General features: G+C 40.1%; 1 protein-coding gene across 6 annotated transcripts in view; it reads left to right on the forward strand.

Moving 5' to 3' along the window:
* CDKAL1 (CDKAL1 threonylcarbamoyladenosine tRNA methylthiotransferase) overlaps positions 1-21,837 on the forward strand; it is a 441,944-nt gene that overhangs the window by 123,908 nt on the left and 296,199 nt on the right. For all 6 annotated transcript variants that reach the window (XM_075745163.1, XM_075745164.1, XM_075745166.1 and 3 more), the window contains one exon: positions 12,052-12,148. In XM_075745163.1, the coding sequence (XP_075601278.1) occupies positions 12,052-12,148 (97 nt within the window). The remainder of the gene's footprint in view (positions 1-12,051; positions 12,149-21,837) is intronic.

Below are 21,837 nucleotides of genomic sequence, written 5' to 3' on the forward strand. Positions count from 1 at the left end.
TTTGTATCGTAGCGTGTGGTGCAAGGCCCTTCTAAAGCATTAAGCTAAAGCAGTGGAGGAGACTGTTGCTTTCAGGAATTGTGATGAATTTGTGAGAGTGTAGAAGCACTAAGATGTTTCACCGATACAGAAACCAGATTTTTCTGTCCAACAAATGCATATGTCAAAATGTAATTCATGGAGGATTGTTTGGATCTTTACCATTTCTTTAGATGTGGTATAAAACAGTGAGAAATTAAAGATATTAATGAAGAGTTAGTTAGCTTCATAATCTATTGAGATAAGACTGTTGGCTAAGCAGCCTGTTGCAAAGAACATGAGATGTATGGTGAGGACCAAGAAACGTGAGCCAATTTTTACTGAGTCGCTCTCAGTTGTAAGACAAACATGACCAGGAGATTGAGAGAAGACATTTATCCCTTGGTGGGGCTTCACCTGGATTACTGTGTTTTGGATAGATTGGAGACAGTTGAGAGATGCAGGGGAACTAGAGCTGGCTCCATTGGAGGGCTACTAAAACGGGTAGGCTGTCATGAGTATGGCACATAGGAGGCCAATGGATAATCGTATAGTAGTCTGTAATTACTTGAAAGGCAACTGCAAAGATTGCAAGTTGTTCTTGATCGGACCAGAAGACATAACAAGTGACAGCAGGTTTTCCAGCCTTGACTGGGTAATGATGTTGTCAGTAGTCCACTTGTGAACGAGAGGGTAGGCTGGATGACCTCTAGAAGTCCTTTCCAACCTACATTTCCCTGATTCTACAAAAATGAGGTTAACCAGAAGGGATAAGAGATAGTATACTGTATAGTTTGTTACTTCTATTGCTGTTCAGATACTGTGATCATGAATAGGAATTAAATAAAACAGTCCTCACCGCTTTAGATTAGGAGGAGCTTACTGGGCTTTACTGGAAGAGTTTAATGAAGAAGAATAAGCAAAAGGTTAATAAAAATGCGATACAGTGCAATTTGGACTGAGTGAAGATTTCAGTATTTAGGAGCTAAACCTACTTTTTGTTTCTGCTCTATTCTTTGTTGCTTATTTATGTTTCATCACCCCATGCTTATGCATTGCAGAATTCTTAGGCACAACAACTGGGCACTTGTGGCTACTCAGGTAGCGTTTCCATAAGGCAAAAAGTACATGCAGCTTACTGTTTTGAAAAGTTACTTTATTGAATTTTGTTTCCTTCTCTTTGTTGGATACCTTCTGACAGTCTTCTGTGCTCATATTATGTAAAATATATTTAGTGGCTCTCAAGAATGTTTTTGGTTTTTCTTTCATGTAGTGGTTGTAGCTACCTGGTTTTGAGTAGCAAAAAGCCTTGATGCTCAGAATTCTGGCTGCCTTTCAGATCTGTAGCTTTTCTGCCTCAGCTGCCCTGATGGTGTCCAAGAGAATACGACTTGGTTCTTAGCTGCTTTGTTATCCTCGACTTTTTATCAGAATACCCTGTGTCAGACACAGCATAGAAAAACCTTGAGGGGTTTTGTTGTGATGACTCAGTAGAATGCTATTGTCAGTACCATGGACTGCTCTCTGAATGTAGTCTATGTAAATTTTGCACCCTTTTTTTTTTTGGATCTTCACTTCCTTACATGATGAGAAAAAAATCTTGGTGTGTTATACTTACCCCCCAAAAAAAAGTACTCATAATAGCTTCTAGAACAGCAACCTTTCTTGATGATCCTTTTTCAATTTTGTAGATAGACTGTTACTGAGAAGCATACTGCACCTCTGTGGAAAAAAAAATCAAATTATTTAATTTTCATTCAACACTAATTTCATTTTTTTAGCCATTGTGTCAACAAGGTTTTATATTACAACCATTGGCCATGCGTGCATGTAACTTGAAGCTGTCCTGGGTGTTGAACCTGAGAGGCAGTGTAGTATTTCACAAATTAGTTAGAATAATAACTGCACTTGTTTTATGCTTAAAGAGATAAATAGAACTAACAGTGGGAAGATTGGGAAGGCGAAGTAGAATAAACGGTCAGTTAACAAAACATAAAGGAGAGCGATGCCACAAATACTACAATAGAGTATTATAGATCCTACGGAAATATGTGTAGAAGAACAGAGAAATAGAGTAAGAGTCAAGTGGGTTATATAAAAGTTCACTGTTGTGATTTTGATTTCCATTTCTTTAATCTGACAGAAGTTTAATGTTCCTTTCCAAGTGAATTTACAGATTTCCTTTCACTGATTTTGAGACAAGTATAGCTGATTAAACACTCCCTCTATATTTGCAAACATAAATTCAGAATAGGATTAAATTCTCAAGTTTGAAGGGGGGGAGAACAAAGTCTTGCTTTTTCAAACTAATAGAAAGAATGCAAAAATGCTTACACTTGAAGGACAACAGTAGTTGTAGCAGGTAAAGAGAAAAGAGAAAATTGCTGCTGCAGGTTTGGAGCTATTTGTGCTTTTTCTGAAAACTCTCTCACTACTGTGATTTCCTTAGATCCTTGCTGAAGAAAGGCTGGCATGAAACTGGAGATGTAGAAAGATGGTGAAATATTTTTAGAACCTTACTACAATCTGTCACATACGTACTAAAGGACATAAAGCTTCAAGGATATGCAGAAACTTGTAATTCTTTTTTTTTTTTTAAAGGTAATTCCAGCTTTTGCCACCTGCAGCACTTCCCTGGTAGTGTGTTTACCATCAGCCTCTGTTTTTGCAAGGCTGAGTTGACAGAACTTCAATATATTCGGTACTCTGTGCCTCAGAGAAGTTCAGAGTTAAAGTTACTCGTGCTGTCACCAGAGAGCTAAAGATCTGAAGTGAAAGGAGGGGGGAAGAAAAGGCAGCCAGCACTGGGGATGGCTGAAGTTTTGTGAGATTTGCTGGCATAGACATTTAGAGCCTCATGTATGTACTTTAAAGTAGAAGTAATAGAAAAAGAATTAATACATTCTCCTGAATTAACAATTTCTCCTGTCTTCAATCCGACAGAATAGGTAAAACAAAATATTAATTATGGAAAACCCTGTCTTAGATATTATTTTTGTTATACACTTAATCTTGCAGGTATTACCAGAAGACCAATCAACATGCTTAACTCAATTGAAAATCTGCATCGATCACAAATGGAGACATAATCTAGTCCAGTGTGTCTGTTTAGGAGTGCCTTCATAGATATTTGGTGTCTAGTGTTTGCCTTGAGCAGACTTCAAGGAACAAGATGAGGGTTTTTTGCAGATGTTAAAGGTTTCGCATTGAGAATTGGTAATAAAGGGCCTACTACAGGAAGACAACCTTATCTAAGACAGTAATTACGCATTTGTAGTGATAGGACAAGGGGTAATGCCTTTAAACTGAAAGAGGGTAGATTTAGATTGGATATTAGGAAGAAATTCTTTCCTGTGAGGGTGGTGAGGCACTGGAACAGGTTGCCCAGAGAAGCTGTGGATGCCCCCTCCCTGGAAGTGTTCAAGACCAGGTTGGATGGGGCTTTGGGCAACCTGGTCTAGTGGAGGGTGTCCCTGCCCATGGCAGGGGGGTTGGAACTAGATGATCTTTGAGGTCCCTTTCAGACCAAACCACTCTGTGATTCTATAATTTGCCTATTGAAGTAATTTAACTTCAATGAGTAGGTAAGAATCTAAAGTTGTGAATATTTTATTTGAAGAATGGAGTATGTTTAGTTTTAATAGTTGTCTATATGCATCGATCAAGACAGCCTAGAAAAAAATTCAGTTGGCAGTGATTTTTTTTTTGTTTGTTTGTTTCATTGTAATACAGTGAAGGAGCTCAGGAACATAGCAGTGCATCCTACCAATAATGTCCTACCATCCTACCAAGTTTATGTCCTGGTTAAGAATACAGTGTCTGGAGCAGGGCAAACTCCTCCTGGTTTGAAATTTTGTACTGATTTTCTAGTATTTTCTGTTGCATGGCAAGATCCCTCAATCTTTTAAATAAACAGAAAAAAACCCTGAGTACCTGACTTCTCAGCAATAATGAGAAAAAAAAATTAAAATGTGTGCTTTTTAGCAAACAAGTAAAAATCTGTTCACCACCAGCCAAGATGATTTTTTTGAGGAGCAGATTGTCATTAATTACACTTTCCTTTTAAAAATAATTTTGTTGTTGTAATGCTGGTAACTTTCAACAATTATGAGTTTTGCAGATTTACTTTAAAGTTATGGTATATTGATTTTTAAATTAATTTTCTTAAAAGGAGTTGACTTGTAGCCATTCTTGTCCAACCTGCCCAAAGGCCATCCTGGTAGATATCTGTTCTTGGGGAAGGAACTTCCCCGCTGATGTTGGTCAATTCAGCCTTGCTTGGGGCTACAAAAACTACCAGGCAGGGCCAAAGTGAGATTTAGGATTTATTCTTTCATCCCATCTTCCTGGTCTGATTTTTCAATTTGATAAAATCTTGGTACTGTTACTTTGAAAGCCTCTGCAGGAAGAAAAGAGACCATCACCACTAAAATACTGTATTTGAGTAATGACTGCCCAAGAATAACTGTTGGATCTTTAATTGCTGCCTATAAAGATACATTTACACAAAACTTAAGTAAAACTTAGGCACATACCTGACTTGATCTAGGGTTTAAAATGAGATTGCCTTTTGCAGGCAAACCTGCAGTCACTTCACTTGCATGCCAAGTAGTTCGATGAAAACAACTTTCCATTCAAACCAAGATATTAGAATTAATGCAGTAAGCTGTGTTGGGAAAACTCCCTGTAGTTTGGGAGCAGCCACTAACCCATCATTTTGGAGTGTGGTGGACGCAAGTGTCTGCCATAAAAGGCTGGATGGATGTGTTGTACTTGTGGAAAGTAGAAGTTCGAGTAGTGCGTTCAAATGCATTTTTTTCTGAGAGTGGGAAAGATGTGAGAAGTGTAACACCTGTTCATGCAGATACTGAGAAGATCCAAGTGTAGATGAAATATACTTTTTCTTCCTCAGGTATGTCCCCTCAGAAACTTAGGGAATAATTTGATGCGTAGCATGTGAGTCTTGGAGTTATTCTCAGAGCTGACATTTCACTTCTTTTAAAAAAAAACTCCATTGTAGGTGGATATTTTTATGCTTTCATTTTATTTATTTTTGCTCGGAGCACATCTTTACAACCTCAGTTTGGAGTCTGATGGAGCAAGCACTTATGTCTTTTGAAGTATTTTCAGAAAAGACATGCTTGCTTTTATCAGGAAGAGGACATGCAACTTATTTTTCCCCTGGAGTATTTACATGTTACCTAAGGGTTTTTGTTGAAGGAGACGCGTCCAAAGGATGCAGCATAGTAACCAGAGGGCTGCTTTGCTAGAGGTTGGTCCTCAAAGAGCAGTTTAGTAAACTCCAATGATTAGCATAAGTGTCCTCAAATGAACATTACATCTTCACATGCTTCACAAGGAAAACAGTAATTCTTTAGGGGCTGTGGAAGAGTACAAGGAAGCTGATAGGCCTAAATACACTCAAATAGTTCTGCCATGATAAACACTAATAATGTTGACAAGTTTTCCTCAGGTTTTTGACATGCCTTTGACTATGCGGCTGTCCTTGACCTCGAAAGCACGTGTATGGGAGTTTCTTACATCCTTCTTGCTCTTTATTCACCCATCCCACTCAGCGTATTGCCACCTGCCTCAAAGGTTTCTCAAGACTTGTCAAGCTCACTGCAGACAAAATGAGGAGTTCCCATCTCCTCTTTTTCTGCTCCCTTCCCAACAGCTTTCCCTTGACCATTGTTTTGGCTCTGCTGCCGCCTTTCTCCCATCAGCTGACCTAACAGAATAAACTTGTAAAAAAAAAAAAAAAAAAACAAACCTGAAAAAACAAACCCCAAACTCAGCTCAGTAGGTTTCTGCTATATCAGTGAGTTAAATTAGGGCCCCAGAAGGGTCTGGTGAGCTGCAGAGCTTGGAGTGGAGAAGGAGTGATACCAGATGGCCAGAAATGAGAAAGAGGAGGGATTGGAGTTGGAGAAAGGTAGGAGCAGCAATAGGAGACAGGGAGGATGGGAAGCAAGCATTTGGGTAGTAGCGTGACATTAGATTGGCTCAAAGCCTGTAAAGCCACAGTTAAAGTTACCATTTGTAACTTTTCAAACAGAAAATAGCTGTGTGATTTTATGGATTTTCAGGAATGTATTCCAGATGCTATACAGGCACCGTCTTTTCATTCCAGGGATGTTACACTCTCTTTAAAACTTGTGGCTTCCTACTGATTAATTCAGCAGATGAGACAGTTGGAATATATTCCACACATTTGAATCTTTAGCCTAATAGCATTTCTTTTTCCCCAGAGATATCACAACATCATTTCTACAGCTTGGGAAGTAGTATCCCCCAATTTATTTTTTTTTATAACCTTTGGCAGCCTCATCTCCTCATATACCCAGCTCATACTGTATTCAGCCAGAGCTGCCTTAGCAGAACTTTCTCATGTATGCTAACATTTCTTCGCACATTACTAGACACAAAGGTTCCACTGATTTATGGCTTCACACTTTTCTAAAATACCTGATACAGGGTGTTGTAGATTTTTCTGTAATAAAAGGCCATGAGAGTGACATGAGTAGATTACACTGGTGCATTGCAGAATTCGATTTAACTATACACATGTTAAAATGGAAAATCACTGGGTTTGTGCTAGTACAATAACAGGGAGAGGAGTACTGTGTTTGGTAGGAATAGCTCATTGCTGTAAAAACTTATTTGAGAGTATAGTCAGTTGCCATCTGCATAGTAGGATTCAGCATGAAATGCTTCCATTTTCATTTCAGATAATGATTGTTGTACTTCAACATTAGATATAGTTCCCCTTAGTATTTTATGAACATTTCCCAACTACTATCAATGCAAAGCTTAACAAGCTCACTGTAAAGCACTTTTCCCCCTAATTTATTGCTTTTGCTGAAAATTTTGATCTTGCTGCTTCTCATACTTGCATTTGACTGTTGCTTAGTCCTGCTGCTGCAGGCAGCCTTCTGCTCGTTGTTCAAATACTTCTTTATTATTTAATTTCACCAAAAATAGATTTTTCGAGGAAAAAATTGGGGTTTATAGGTATAATACTTGGTTTCACATATTTGGTACTAGAGCAACACTTTACAAATTAGATGTTTCATGCTGACCAGCCTGTAGCTTGCCAGCTTTGCTCCATGCGGAAGAGACTGCGTATCATTTCAGATGCCTGCCATGCTTCCTGTGCAGCTAGGATACCTTGGTGAGTAATAGTGGTGGTTCTCTGAAAGCTAGAAGTCATGCCATTAAGAGTTCCCAGCTTAGAAAAGTCCAGCGGACAGCTCTGCTCACGGAAAGGGAACCAAGCAGGTGAGCAGTGATGATCTGGCTTCTCTTGTCTCTCTTTGCTAAAGAGCAAGTTAGGAATTATTTTCAATGTCACACATCATCTTCCATTGAACTTAGCCCATCTTCTCTGCTTTCATTTTTTTTCTCCCTGCCCCCGCCCCCCCCCCCCCCCCCCCCCTCGCTTTTCTTAAATTTGAAATTCAGGGCAAGGTCCCTAACTTTTTTTCCTGTGGTGATTCTACCTGAATGGCTGTGAGTCATTGTGGTGGGTTGACCCTGGCTGAGGGCCAGATGCCCACCAGAGCTGCTCTATCACTCCCCTCCTTCTCTAGACGGGGGAGAAAAAGTACAACAAAAAGCTTATGGGTCGAGATAAGGACAGGGAGAGATCATTCACTAATTATCATCACGAGCAAAACAGACTGAACTGAGAGAGGGAATTCATCTGATTTATTACTAAGCAAAACAGAGTAGAGGAATGAGAAATAAAACCAAATCTTAAAACACCTCACCCCACCCCTCCCATCTTCCCGAGCTCAACTTCACTCCTGGCTTCAACCTCCAGCGGCACAGGGGGACGGGGAATAGGGGTTACGGTCAGTTCATCACACGTTGTTTCTGCTGCTTCTTCATCCTCAGGGGGAGGACTCCTCTCATCGTTCCCCTGCTCCAGCATGGGGTCCCTCTCATGGGCTACAGTCCTTCACGAACTGCTCCAGGGTGGGTCTCTCCTACGGGGTGCAGACCTTCAGGAGCAAACTGCTCCAGCGTGGGGTCCCCCATGGGGTCACAAGTCCTGTCAGCAAACCTGCTCCGGCGTGGGCTCCTCTGTCCGCAGGTCCTGCCAGGAGCTTGCTCTAGCGTGGGCTTCCCACAGGGCCACAGCCTCCTTCAGGTGCCTCCACCTGCTCTGGCGTGGGGTCCTCCACGGGCTGCAGGTGGAATCTCTACACCCCCTCATCCTCCCTCCATGGGCTGCAGGGGGACAGCCTGCTTCACCATGGTCTTCTCCACAGGCTGCAGGGGAATCTCTGCTCCAGCGCCTGGAGCACCTCCTCCCCCTCCTTCTGCACTGACCTTGGTGTCTGCAGAGTTTCTTACATCTTCTCCCTCCTCTCTCTGGCCGCAAAAAAAAGCGCTCTCTAACTGTTTTTCTCTTTCTTAAATATGTTGTCACAGAGGCGCTGATTGGCTTGGCCTTGGCCAGCGGCAGGTCCGTCTTGGAGCCGGCTGGCATTGGCTCTATCAGACACAGGGGAAGCTTCTAGCAGCTTCTCACAGAAGCCACCCCTGTAGCCCCCCTGCTACCAAAACCTTGCCACGCAAACCCAACACATTCATGAAAAAGCGGTACAGCTTCCTGCACCAGCTGCCACCGTATGCAGCAGTGTTGCTATACACACAGTGCGGATGTAGCAAACACTGGGGGCTTTTTTGGAGGGTGGGATTTTTTCTTTATCCTTGTTGCATTACTGACCACATTTTCTTGGAACTCAAAGAAATAAAAAGTAGAAAAACTGTGTTAAGAACATGTTACATAAAATTGTGAGCAGAATATTCCGGTTTGGGCAGGTTCCTAATGACATAAATAGAAGTGCAGTTAAGCAAGGCAGAAGTTCCTCCCCATTTAAGTCTTCAAATTTGCTTCGTAAAAAGCAGTATACATTGAACATATTTCATTAAGTCTGATAGTACAATTATAGTTGCAGTGGCTATATCTGTGCAATGCCATTGCGATGGAATATAACCGATGATCTCACTACAGATCTTGTGTGAGTCCTCTACTGTATGCAGTACTTCTTTTTTTTATGCCCTTGTTTCTTACTTGTTTTTTGTTCCCCGCCCATTACTTAGGAAGTAGCTCGAATAATTCCTTTCTTTAAAAAAGAATTGCTCTAATTAAATTTCTATTCAGATGTGTATCTTGCAAGAAGTTTTTAGAAAAGAGTGTATTTCTCAAAAATGTTTCCTGATGCAATTAGATTGAAAGCTCAAGGTAAGGTTCATGTAATTGAAAAATATAAAGGGGGTCTAAAAGGGAAGATGTACTTGTTCATGCCACCTACTAGATTCCATGAGGTATTACTCTCATTACTATTCATGTTTTTGAAGGATAAAGGCTTTTCTAATACAGTTGCTGTGCTAACTAGATTTCTGAAGAATAATTTTTGCAGGCTTTTGTTAATATGAGGAGGACTCATTAAACAGTATTAAAAGGAGGTGACAATATAGTACTGGAATGCATACTTTGAGAAGTGTTTTCTTGAAAATGAGGCAAAAATTTTCATAATTTCCTTCACAATGGTTTTTCATTTATGGTGGTGGGTTTCGTGGGCTGTACAGTGTATTATGGGTGTAATGAAAATTGACTATGATTGAAAATTTAATTCTGACATTTCCACTTAATTGCATTTTAAAGCAAAAAAATCTCAGTGTACAGAATTCTTTATTCTGTAGAGACCTGTACAACTTTAAAAAAGTTAAATGAAGGCAATGCTTATTATGAAGAATATTCAGTTTAACTTTTTTCCCCCAGCTCCAGTTACAGTCCCAGAAGATACGGCAAAATGTTAAAGCTGTGAAATAACATTAAAATGCCATTTAATGTGTCAAGGGAAACTTTGTTTATTTTTTTTTTCTCAGATAAAAAGACATGAATAAAAGCTTTTTCTTCTGTAGTACTCACAGGTTTTCAAGTAGATGGAGACGGCTGTTGCTAGCAGCAGATTATACCAGATGCCGAGTTGCCTCAGGATGCGTGCTGTCTTTGCTGGAGACAGGTGTTATTGTCTTGCCTCCAGGCGTTAGGTTGAGTCCGTTAGACTGTATAAGTAGTGATTTTCATCCTTTGAGTTAGTGGAGTGTCACGTGGTGCTATGTGACATTTTTAGGTAATGCATGAAGTAGATCTTTTTTTATTTTTTTTTTTTTTTTAACTTCGATATGTAGAAGTAGGTGACCTCCATTGAAATTTTGCAAAACCCTTAAATATATACCACTGAAAGAAAAGGAAGATTGCAGATTTTGGAGACATGTTGCTAGGTTCCTTGCCTAAGAAATACACTAAATTAGCATTTCATCATAGTTCTTTATCCACAGAAATATTACCAAGGAAGAGATGAAAGGATTTGCATTTATATTATATACCTTAGCATGCAAGTAGAGGACCAGTGAGGGTCTGTATGATGAATGTCTGAAGATTTCCTGAAAGTCCCACTAAACTAAACAAAATGGAATATTTTATAGAGATCTGCTTCATTTATGTTAGATATGAGGTAACAGGCATAATACATTTTCCTGTTATTTCACACTTGTCTGTGTACAGGATATTTAATTTTTTTCCTTTGAAATACTTCATTTTTAGTTCAGCAGCTGGTGCAAGGTATTTGGCAAGATGACCTGTGGTCTCCGTTAATACTACAATTTGTGTGGTGTTCTGAGATTTCATTTGAGCTATAACTTGTAAATAAATTTGTCCGTATTGTGTGTATGAAGTAAACTGCGAGTAGTGGAACTGTGTGTGGTACCAGTGTGGTTTGTTTTTTTTTTTCCTCATTAAATTTGCATTTGCTGGAGATCTGCAGATACTCAGTGTAGCATCCTTGTTGTGCTTGTTGAACATCACTTTCTCTAGTGCATTCAGCTTGGAGACAGTTCAAGCAAGCTGAAGAGTATAAAATTGTCTAAGCGATTGTGTATTTTGGAGAAGATAGCTTTTTCTGAAAAATGTTATGACATGTCTTAGCCTGTTCCAACATAACAGTAAACACTTCATGAATCCATATATTCCTGGATAAAATATGGATTTACAAGGTTCCAGTTTGACAGAAATCTGCCAGGAGGTTGTGATACAGCATGCAACTGTGAAAGATGGTTCTTAGAGCAACCTGTGATATGTCAGACCTAGCAAATCTGCTAAAATTATTCAGTGCTTCTCTTCTTTACTGTTTTGCACATTATAATGCGGTAGTTGTGTTGGGTTAATGTGTTAATGGATGATCTTCAAAGTTTAATGAACATAAGCAGGTTTTGCATCTCACTGTTTTGTATGCAGCCGATAGTTCTGTTCAGGGCTTCTGGTAGTTTCAAGATTCAGTGATGGCTTGATATTCAGTGTTGAATTCAAAGTGAGTCAAAATATCACTAACAAAATGAACAGTGTTAACCATTTAATCTTAGTGTTTTGGTTTCCTACTCGGTAGGCAAGCGGTATGATTTTAAGTAAACATTTACTTAAACATTTTTAAGTAAATGTACATTTAAAAGTAAATAAACATTTTTAAAGTAAACATTAGAAGACTGATGTAACTGGTCACTTCTGACTGGTACTACAGAAATGCCTGAGCTAGCAGTTTTTTATTTGCCTAGGCTGTCCCTTGCATTCTGTGTAACTTTTCTTGAATTGCACTTAATGCCTCTGTCCCATCTTTCGTGACAAGATTCTCTGCTGTCATTGTGGCAAATAAAGATTAACCAAACTTGATTAAGGGCTTTCAAGGTTGTACTTTTGTCCAAGATATACAGTGGTAATGTTCTCTGTAGATGCTCCCCAAAGTGAGGCACGTGTGCTGTGGCCTGATAGCTTCATATGGGGTTCTTCTGGTGTGTTGGTTTCTTTGGTTTCTGAGGTTCAAACATGTACAAGTTGTTTCTGATTTGGGAACGTTTTCATTGTGGTTGCTTTCCTGTGTCACATGCACAATATGACTATTTTGAAGTTGAAAATGATCAGTTTTGGAAATAATAACACACTGTCTGTCTGCTTTTCTTTAGGAAAGCCCAAGAAGGGAAGAAGAAAGTGGTTCTAGCAGGCTGTGTGCCGCAAGCCCAACCCCGTCAGGACTACCTGAAAGGTTTGAGTATTATAGGGGTATGTATCTCTATCAATTAGAAACCAAAGGTTTTCATAAATGTTTTCAGTAGGCCAATGTCAATATATAGGCTTTGTTGCCTTTCTCCTGGAAAGAGCAGCTTGGTAACCCCATTCGTCATCTTGCGTTATACAGCATTTAGGCCTTCTTGCATCCAGGGTCATTTGATTTGATTGTGGCACGAAAGGAAAAGGAAAGGAATGCTCTTGGTGGAACTGAGTTCCAGTACCCTTTGTAGCCCAAAAATATCTAGGCTTCATCCAGGGTGATGAAGATACCCGTTACCATAGTCTTTAAAATACCACAGTTTATTTGCTCTAAGACAAGGAATTACACACTTTGTTGAAATTAGTGGAAGCGTAAAAGACTAGATCATATAAATTGTACAGACACAGCTGGGGGTTTGTTTTTTTTTTACTACACAGTGTTAAGCAGAACAACAAATGGCGATGATTATTTAGCTTAAGTTTGAGGCAGTTTGAAGAGTTAAATCCACCAATGACTGAGTTGTTAAACAGTTACCAAGCTTTACCTTGAAAAGGTAACCAGAGAGCTTTTGACTTAATTCAGTTAGTAAAGTGCCTTTGGTATCCTTTGGGATGAAGTACTACTGTATAATTGAATCACGTTTGTAAAATAGTAATGAAAATCCAGGAGTAAAAAGCATAAGCAGACAAAGATTCTGCATTGTTCAAGCCTTTAGATTAAAACTGGATGAATTTGCAAAAGGCATGTTTGAGTTGAAGTGCTGTCATTGGATTCAGTGCGTGAGAAATACAGTGAAGCCATCCTTTATTATGTTAAGTCAGAGCAGATGACTCTGCAACATCGTTTCTGCGTTAAAAATGTAAAGAGGTCAACGTGTTTTCACCTCGGTGTCAGGAATTCAGGTGGAAACTTAAATTTTGTAGGAACAACAACGTTCCAAAGCTTTCATTTTCATTAGGAGATCATACAAGATCAGTTCAAAGTAATTTACAAGTAATATAATTAGTTTGTTTGGAGTGAGGAAGAAGATGGATTCGTTAACAGATTTATTGGAATTCTTTATAAAGATGGACTTTGTGTTATTTGACTTTTTTTTTAATTATGGCTGTCACTCAGAACGTTTTATACCCCAATTTTTTCCTGGCTCCCATTCTCAGCTACGTCACTGCCTATAAATTAACTCAGTGCCCAGAAATTAAATCAGGGGCTGTAAAGTGCCACAGTATTCTGTATAGACAATATTGCATTGATAGTTACAGTTTAAAGGAAGGAGCAAACTTTCCATTCCATTCTGCAGTCTTACTTTACACAAACATGTGCAAGAGAACTGTGGTGCTCTGTCATCTCTTAGGCTCCAACTAATTAAGTGCAACTTACTCTGTGCAGCAGGATAGGAAAAACAAAAAATAAGAGGAAATCCATTCACTATTTGGCTCAGAGGCAACATAGTTATGTGATCTGTAATTGTCATTATAGTGAATGTAATGATATCTATGCATATGAAGACAGAGGGAAAAAGAAAGAGTCACTATCCTTTGACCAAGACTGTAATTTGATGTTTCTATTTTGGTGAATTTAACTTAGGAAACGTGGGGGTCCTACTTTGATTTTAAAAAGAAAAAGAGTATTTTTTTCTTTCCTTTTTTAAAAACTTTCCTTTTTAGGTAACATGTAATTTCTGAAAATTAGCCTCTTCATCTTCGTTTTGGTACCTAGAACCAGTGTTTAGTGAAAAATATCTGTAGTTTTGTATTTATTACAGAAAGGTTTCTGTTAGGAGTAGAATTAGGCTGATAATGCAGTGTTCCCAAGTACTCTTGAATTGGACCTGAAAATCCTGAAATGTGATCTTTGCAGTAAGAACATTGTCATCTAACTGTCATTGCTGTGGTAGAATTTACTGTGCTTTCAGTAGTAGATGCTTCAGCTCAGAAAACTTTAGGCATAACTATTAACAGAAGCAAAGCTAGGAGAAGATATTGTCCATGTTTTCAGTTTGTATATTTAAGATTTTCTTCTCATTTATAGAGTGTATGTGACTGCATTTAAAGGATAAGAGTTGTTATCTTATCTTTCAAAAATATTTTGCAATAGTAGTTTTGACAGAATTGAGAAAGTGTTCTGTTGGCAGTAGGATATTGATTATGCTTTAAAATTTTACGCATGAAGAGTACAGTTTTGGAAATCTTGCTTTACCACCAGGTTGGTCTCATCTTCAACTTGGCTGAGAAATACAGTTGATTTATTGTGGCTTATGTAAGCTCTGCTGCTTGCCTTTTTTTTTTTTTCCCCCTTTAAGAACAGAGTTGTCTGAGAATGGGGTTGTTTACCAGCAATTATAACTCCCTCAGGATGGCTTTCTGAAGGCAGAGTGTGTCAGAGGGCTCTTCTGCTCATCTTGTTATGCTGTAGGAGGAAGTTCTGATGTAACTACCAGAGAAATTCTAGTAACTCAGGACTTGTTTTGATTTGCACTTGAGAAATACAGGACTGAACTTCCACTGTTCTTTGTTTATTGCTTGATTTGGGCAGAAGGGAAGGAAAGGCAACTCCATATCCCTGTTATCATTTGTGATATGTCTTTCTTTCGTTGCCACTGTTTAAAAATAATGTGGGTTGGGGCGTTGCCATAGGCTGTATTCAAGGCAAATAACATAACATGGCAAAGATAAAGGAGCCCCTTTTCAGGAAGGGGGAAGCTCTAGGTAGTAATAAACCTGTCAAATGTGAAGTGTGTATGAAACACAGTAGTGTTTCATACATACAGTGTAGTAATGGTTAACTACATAGGTTCACAGCCATTTACACCCGGGTGGTTTTCCAAAGCTTACTCCTTTATGTTTGGAGTAGCATACCCGCTTCAAACTCCAGTGCACATATGGTATTGCAAAGAGAAATATCAATTCTCGTAGTTCGAGCTGTCCCTCACTTTTCATTGTCAGTTGCTAAAAATAATGATATGTGACTTTGTCTATACTGATAATTTTGAGGGGATTGTACGGAAAGGGTGGGACAAAGGGGAAATGAAAGATTTAGCAGATAGGTTATGTTCTGGGACTCACAAATGGACATAGATAGTTGTAGTGTTTCCTGATTTCCCGAGTTGCATACAGAGGGCATGCAAAATCCTTTTGCTCAGTGATAAGTTGAACCGTTGGAATGGGATGAGATGTTCTGTTTCTTTGGCACTGGTCTGGAGTTTTAAGGTATTTGGTGGCCAAATGATGCCACGTCTTGGAACCCCTGACCAGTTTCCTAAGGGTTTGTAGGCCTTAAGATGCTTCATAAGCACCGTGTATTTGTACTCTGGAATCATCAGACTTACTGGCCATACCGAAAGCATGGGCCCTAATGCGCATACGTATCCCGTTAAAGGCATACAGTAGCTCTGCAGATGAGTGAATCCCTTCACTTCCTGAAGGAGAATATCAACCTCAATTCTCCTTCCTTCCCCATCTAGGGGGTAGCATCTAGCATCAAAGACCAAGTTGTCTGTCGTCTTCTGCCATACACCCATTTACCAAGGGAAGAATTTCAGCTGATTCTTTCACCTGCACAAAATACATCCAGTGTCACCAAGACTGTAATCCCCCCTCTGCTGCTGCGCTCTGAGTGGGAAGGTGCAGGTCCTGTGCGTGGTAGAGTTACTGCAGGCTCTTTGGCCAGAGTTGAGCCTGAAGCCACTGTTTCCAGGAGAAACATATAGCCATGAAAACCTCTCTGCAGGGGCTCCCTGCAGTCCCCTGACCTCCAAATAACCCTTTTCTGTGGCTGTTCTACTCTATAAGGCAAGCTTTAAGTAATTTTTTTTTTTAATATCCAGTTTGAAACTGTGGAGTGGGATTAATGGAAGTGCTGAGCAGTCCCAGTAGCAGCACATAACACTGGGAGCACTGCTGTAAAGTAGATGTTTCAGTATTAAAAAATGCTAAGTACGCTAGATAAAATAGGCACTTGACTTCTCAAGCTGTACCTGTATAATTGGTATACACTTTTAAATTTAACGTGCCTTAGTTCTCCATTTGTAAAACCCTTGAGTGAGCAAAGCTTTAACAGTGCCATTGTGAAAGAAAATCAGCGTAATCTTGCCAAGATGCCAAATGCCTGTACATCCTTACTGCTTTGGTGTCCTAAATAAGGATGACACATTGTATGATATTTCTGATGTTCGGTTCATACGAGTTTCAATGGTGTTTGCAAAACAGAGATAAATGATACTTTCCTACCTTGCAGTGTTTATAAGGTCAGACTGCATTAAAGATTGCAAGCCTCTCTGTTTGCCCTTAAACTGGAGCCTTGCATAAATACTTGAAGAAAGACAAATTTGATGGAATTTAAATTTGAATGATGTGAATTAGCAGAACTTCTTGGAAAGCATGCTGAAAGCCTGGGAACAGGTGCACACTGCTCTTCTGTAACTTATGGCCAAGAATGATTTCATGCAAAATTCAAGCTCAGTCAGTACCGCTCAGCTGGTCGACTTTGGCTTTTGAATCGCCATGCTGATACTTGGATACAATGCTTGAACCTGGAAAGTCAAGAAAGAATTTCAGTTAAGCACCTGCTTTTAAGCTGAAAATTGGATGTCCAAATAGAAACTATTGATTTCCACAGCAGTTACATACTGCCCTATGAATCAAAAGGTGTAGGAATTAATTTAGGTAAGAATTATTCTCAAGCTGTGTCAGTACTTAGCAGTGAAAGTCAGTTGCTTATGTGCTTTTCTGGGGTAGTCCCCTTCCTTTTAAAGTTTATGTAGAGCCTGCTTTCAGAATACCTTCTTAAACCAGAATATTGCCTATTACTATGGTCAGTGTTGTGAGCAAAGGTTTTAAACACAGATGTTATCTCTCTGAAGCCAAACCGTCTAGTCACATGCCTTTTGAAGTTATGTATTAAGGCCTGGATTTATGCTGGTTAAGTACTGTAATTTGAGAGTCTGTTTTGCTCAGCTCTCTTTATGGTCAGTGAAGATAGTTATCTCTAAGATAATTTAGATTTTTAGAAGATCTGAAGTGACTTTTGAAGCCGTGTATTTTCCTTTACTGGCTTTAGAGAGGGGATAGCCTGAGTAGGCTTTTAACATCCAACATCTGACAGAGCTGCCTAAACAAGGTGAGATGAAACTGAGAGTTGGTGAACAATAGTGGGTTGTAATTACATAAGATTATTTTATCTATGTAGGAACCAATTTGTTTCTTATCTATGTGAATGAAAATCAAAGATGGGTAGGGTTTTCCCTAGATGAGAAAAAAAAGATTGTTTTGCTTCAAGCAGTGATGTGTATGCTCACTCCCAGGGTTTTTATAAGCAGCTGAGTGCTGACAATGTTTGCTTCAGCAGTAGCCTCACACTGTGCAAGGGAGCTGCTGCCCCTTCCAATATTGCGGGCACCCTGTCCTCAGTTTCTTGCAACCATTGGCTACGGTGGTTTTGTTGGGTTGTTCTGTTTTTGTTTTGCAGGGTTTTTTCAATAAACATTTCTAGTCTTCAGTATTTCTGGTCTTTGTCCCTCCTTTACTGGCTTCAAGATTTTTTTTTTTTTTTTTAATAGTAACATTCTGATACTTGATGTGCTTATGCTTTGCTTGTGCTACCTCCGAGAAACTTCTCTCTGGGAAACTCGCTGACTGTGCCAGGGGAAGGACAGTCGGGGGAGGCTCTGGGAGTACTTTCTTCAGAGAGTTGTTGTCACTGTCCTGTCAACCTCAGAGAAACTTTAACCTTCAGACCTTCTGTGGTGGAAAGACGTTTCTTTCCATGCTGAAAGGAAGCAGGCTGTGGGGACCACCTGCGTAGACTTTGGGGAAGGGTCCCTGAGAAGACAAGGTTGTGACCTAGCTGCCGCTTTTAACCAGCGGTGGTAACTGCGGCAGTAGCTATGAGAGCTGAGACTCATCAGAAGGTGAAACCACAAACTTCTTGGCCAGAAGATGGTCACTGGTGACAAGTGTCAGAGATCTCATGCTTTGTCTCTGGTTTGTTTTTATTTACTGCTGATTCTACCAGGTTAATCCCAGTCCTCCGTTAGACACGACAGTTGTCAGCCAGGTGAAGTGAATCCTTTGTGACCACTTTCAAGAAATGGGATGTTAGACACAGGAATTACTCTGCGATCATACGATGTGGAGACAACAAAGAGTGTGATGTATTCTATACTCACATGTGTTGAGGTATCACTGCAATGAGAATCAAAAGGTAATTTGAGGGAAACTGCTGATTTGAATGTCAAGATGCTTCCCAACTCCTGCAGTGATTTTTTTCATCCCCTGGTAGGCACTCTCTTCTGAGACAGAACAAGGTCAAGTCACAATATAAGGAGATATTTTCTGAAGGAATTGAAATGCTCTCTTTGTAGGATTTAATCCTTTTCAGATGGGAGCAGGATAGCCATTATCTAACAGGCAGTGGCATAACTCCAGGAAGCATGAGCACCATGACAGTTGGCAAAGGGCAGTGTGCCTCTGGTGTAAATGTGCTTCCTGCAGCTGACTCCATCTGAAATTATCTCTGGGCTATATTAAGAGGAGAGAAAGCTATGCATAAAATGCCAGGAAGCCTTACACATTCCCACCTTTTTTGCAATACGTAGTTGGGCAAGATTGTTCCTCAGCTTCTTCAGTGGTGCAACTTGAATCAAACAGCCTTTCTCAAGTGCCTTAGATGCCTGTGTAGCAGACTCCATTAAAAGGCAGTCTGTGTCCTCCAGAAAATATTGGACGTTCATGAATTGCTTGTTTCCACAACCACCCTCTATTTTCTTATCATGTAGCCACAGAGAGAAGCATACAGAGGCTTCTTTCTCAGAAAAGACCTTTAAGACATTGGATATCTTAACAGAAAAAGTGTTAACTGTTAGCTTTTATGAAGTTTAGCACTTTTTACCCAGCTGTTGTTGTAAAGGGCATCTGAAGACCATCCCTTCTGTTTTGTGTTGCTCCTATCACTTGAGAAAGAGATTGGTCCAAATATCTTTACCCACAAAATATGTCTGTCCATATTTCAGTGGATGCATTGAACTGAAAGTATATTTATTTCACTGTAAATCTTGTACGAGGTTTTGTCTTCCCAGAGGACAATGCAGAGTCTTTGCCAAGGTCTTGGTGCTCCCCTGAAGACAATATTATAAAGTTTCTTTTGCTTTCATGATAGGTTCATGGATGCACTTTTCTTGATAGCTTTCTTTGGTCTGAGGCTCACTGACTTCTTCAGAGTACAAAATCTCAGGGTAAATGTGCAACCTCTCACTTCACTGCCTGTTAAGAGTATTCTGAGTTTATAGGGGCTGTCTCAGAGGTTATGTTTCTCCCAGAGTCCATGTCTTGCAAAAAAGTTTCAAGATGTTAATATGGGTTCTAAGACAACTTGGGTCATGTCTGAGAGCTTAGAATAATTTGCGTGACAGTCCTCAAGATGCATGTCTGTCTGCACTCACAGATCACCTGGTGTGAAACTGCAGGCATGGCAAGTTGCAAGCATGTCTTTGGGCTGTGGATACCTAGCAGTCATCTGTTGACTGTGGTAATGACAGTACAAAGGGAACCAGGGGACTTTTTCTGATGACAAGTGGACCATGTGTGCATTTCTATACTCCTCTTTGTAATTACTGGTGCTTACTTGGAGAGCTTGGGGCCTCTGTCTCCCAGTGGAGCGCCGGGGCGTCCTGGGAGGCGCATGGTTTGAAACGTGACTGGCTTGCACTTGAGGGTTCAGGAGTGACCTGCAGCTTCAGCCCCAGCATGGATTGCCTCATGTCTTCCTTTGTGTTTAAAGGCTGGATACAGGTGATCACTGAGCTGTATTTATGTCTGTGGTGGTTTACCCTCGGCTGGATGCCAAGTGTCCACCAAGCTGCTGTATCATTCCCCTCCTGAGCAAGGCAGGGAGGGAAGAAAAGAAGATGGAAAACCAGCCCCAAACTTGTGGATCAAGATAAAGGCCATTTAATGTAGCTAAAGCAAAAGGCTGCGTGCAGAAGTAAAGCAAAAAGCACAAGATTATTCTCTACTTCCAATCAGCAGGTGATGTCCGGCCACTTCCTGGGAAGCAGGGCTTCAGTATGCATATCCCTTACTCCAGAAGACAAATGTTGTAAAAAAACCAAAACAAACCAAAACCAAAAAAACAACCACCCCCCCCCCCCAAAAAAAAACAAACCAAACCCAAAACCGAATGCCCCTGCCCTGTTCCTCCCCCTCTCTCTCAGTTTCTTGTTGCTGAGCAGACATGGTATGGTATGGAATATCCCTTTGGTCAGTTTGGGTCAGCTGTCCTGGCTGTGTCCCCTCCCAAGATCTTGCCCACCCCCTGCTGCTGAGGTGGGGGAAGAAATGTTGGAGAGTCAGCCTTGAAGTCTGCTGGCACTGCTCAGTAGCAGCCAAAACACTGGTGTGTTATCAACACCTTGCTAGCTACCGATACACAGCACAGCACCATGAGGGCTGCTGTGGGGAGAATTAACTCCATCTCAGCCAGAGCCAATACAATGCCTAGCTCTGATCCCACCAGGAAGGCTCAGAGATTTTTCGTGGTCTTTGTTTCAACTCAGGCTTCATGCCCGATACAACTCTCTTCTTTTTTCCTTTTTGACCAACCAGTTTCCTGCTTCAGCTACTCCATCCCATGGGCCTTGCCTGTGCTGTTGTCTGTATCCATTTCAGCCCAGATTTCTGCATCACCCCGATTTGTGGTGGTTGGGACTTTTTTTTTTTCAGTGTATAGTCCTGCTCTGCTGCCTGCTCCAGCCTGCCCTTAGCTTTTGTTCTATCCAAGTCTTAATGGAGAACCATTTGTAATGAACAAAAAGGCCACCGTGTACATACTAGAAACAAGATCTCACAAGATCTGTGGAGCCCAGTACGGTGCACAAACTACATCCAGCAGTAATGTACCTGCTGTCAGCCCTGAAGGTTTGGTTTATTCAGATTCATTGCAAGAAAACATTGAGGAATAGTGTCTTTTCCCTTCACACACCACGAAGAACTCCTCAGTCTCTGTGCTTCATGGGCTTCCTGATGCCTGTTGGAGACAATAGTGGATCTCTGATCAAGAAGGTTTACAGATGGCTTTGATACCACTCCAGAAAAGAATTATCTGTAAGTTTAGTGAGAAGTGAGGAAAGGAATCCTGCAGGCCTCTGTATACCTAAGCAAATTTCATTACTGTGACTCTGTGATTTTTTTTTTTTCCTTCCCCCTCCTTTTTTTTTTTCCCAAACAAGAATCCTCTAAACCCTTCCCTCTTCTCACTCCAGATTCACCTCAGTTTTAGTAAAATACTTTTATCTTCATAAATGCAGATTGGAAGCATTTCGTATTTTCTTCCTGAGCATTCAGGGCTTTAGCCAAACAATTTCCAATAATTTCAAATGAAAAATACTTAATGTGGGAAATAACACGTAAGGCAGAATAAACATCCATTTATAGTTGCAGATTTCATTATCTCTCAGATCTATCATTTTAATTACTTATGGGAACTGTCATCTTGATAGACATACAGAGTAATTGAATTTTTCCAATAAAATGAAAATACAATATACTGGTCAGGGGTTTTTTTTGTATCTTTATTTAACAGGGAGTTTAGAGCTATGCAAAAATTCCCCAGATGTGCAACACAGAAAGTAATCATAGGTGATTCAGGTTATGAACCAACCAGGTTTCTCTTGTTTTAAAATGATTATGAACTTAAAACAGGTTAGTAT

Source organism: Balearica regulorum, chromosome 2, assembly GCF_011004875.1.
Source record: "Balearica regulorum gibbericeps isolate bBalReg1 chromosome 2, bBalReg1.pri, whole genome shotgun sequence".
Lineage (NCBI taxonomy): Eukaryota > Metazoa > Chordata > Aves > Gruiformes > Gruidae > Balearica > Balearica regulorum.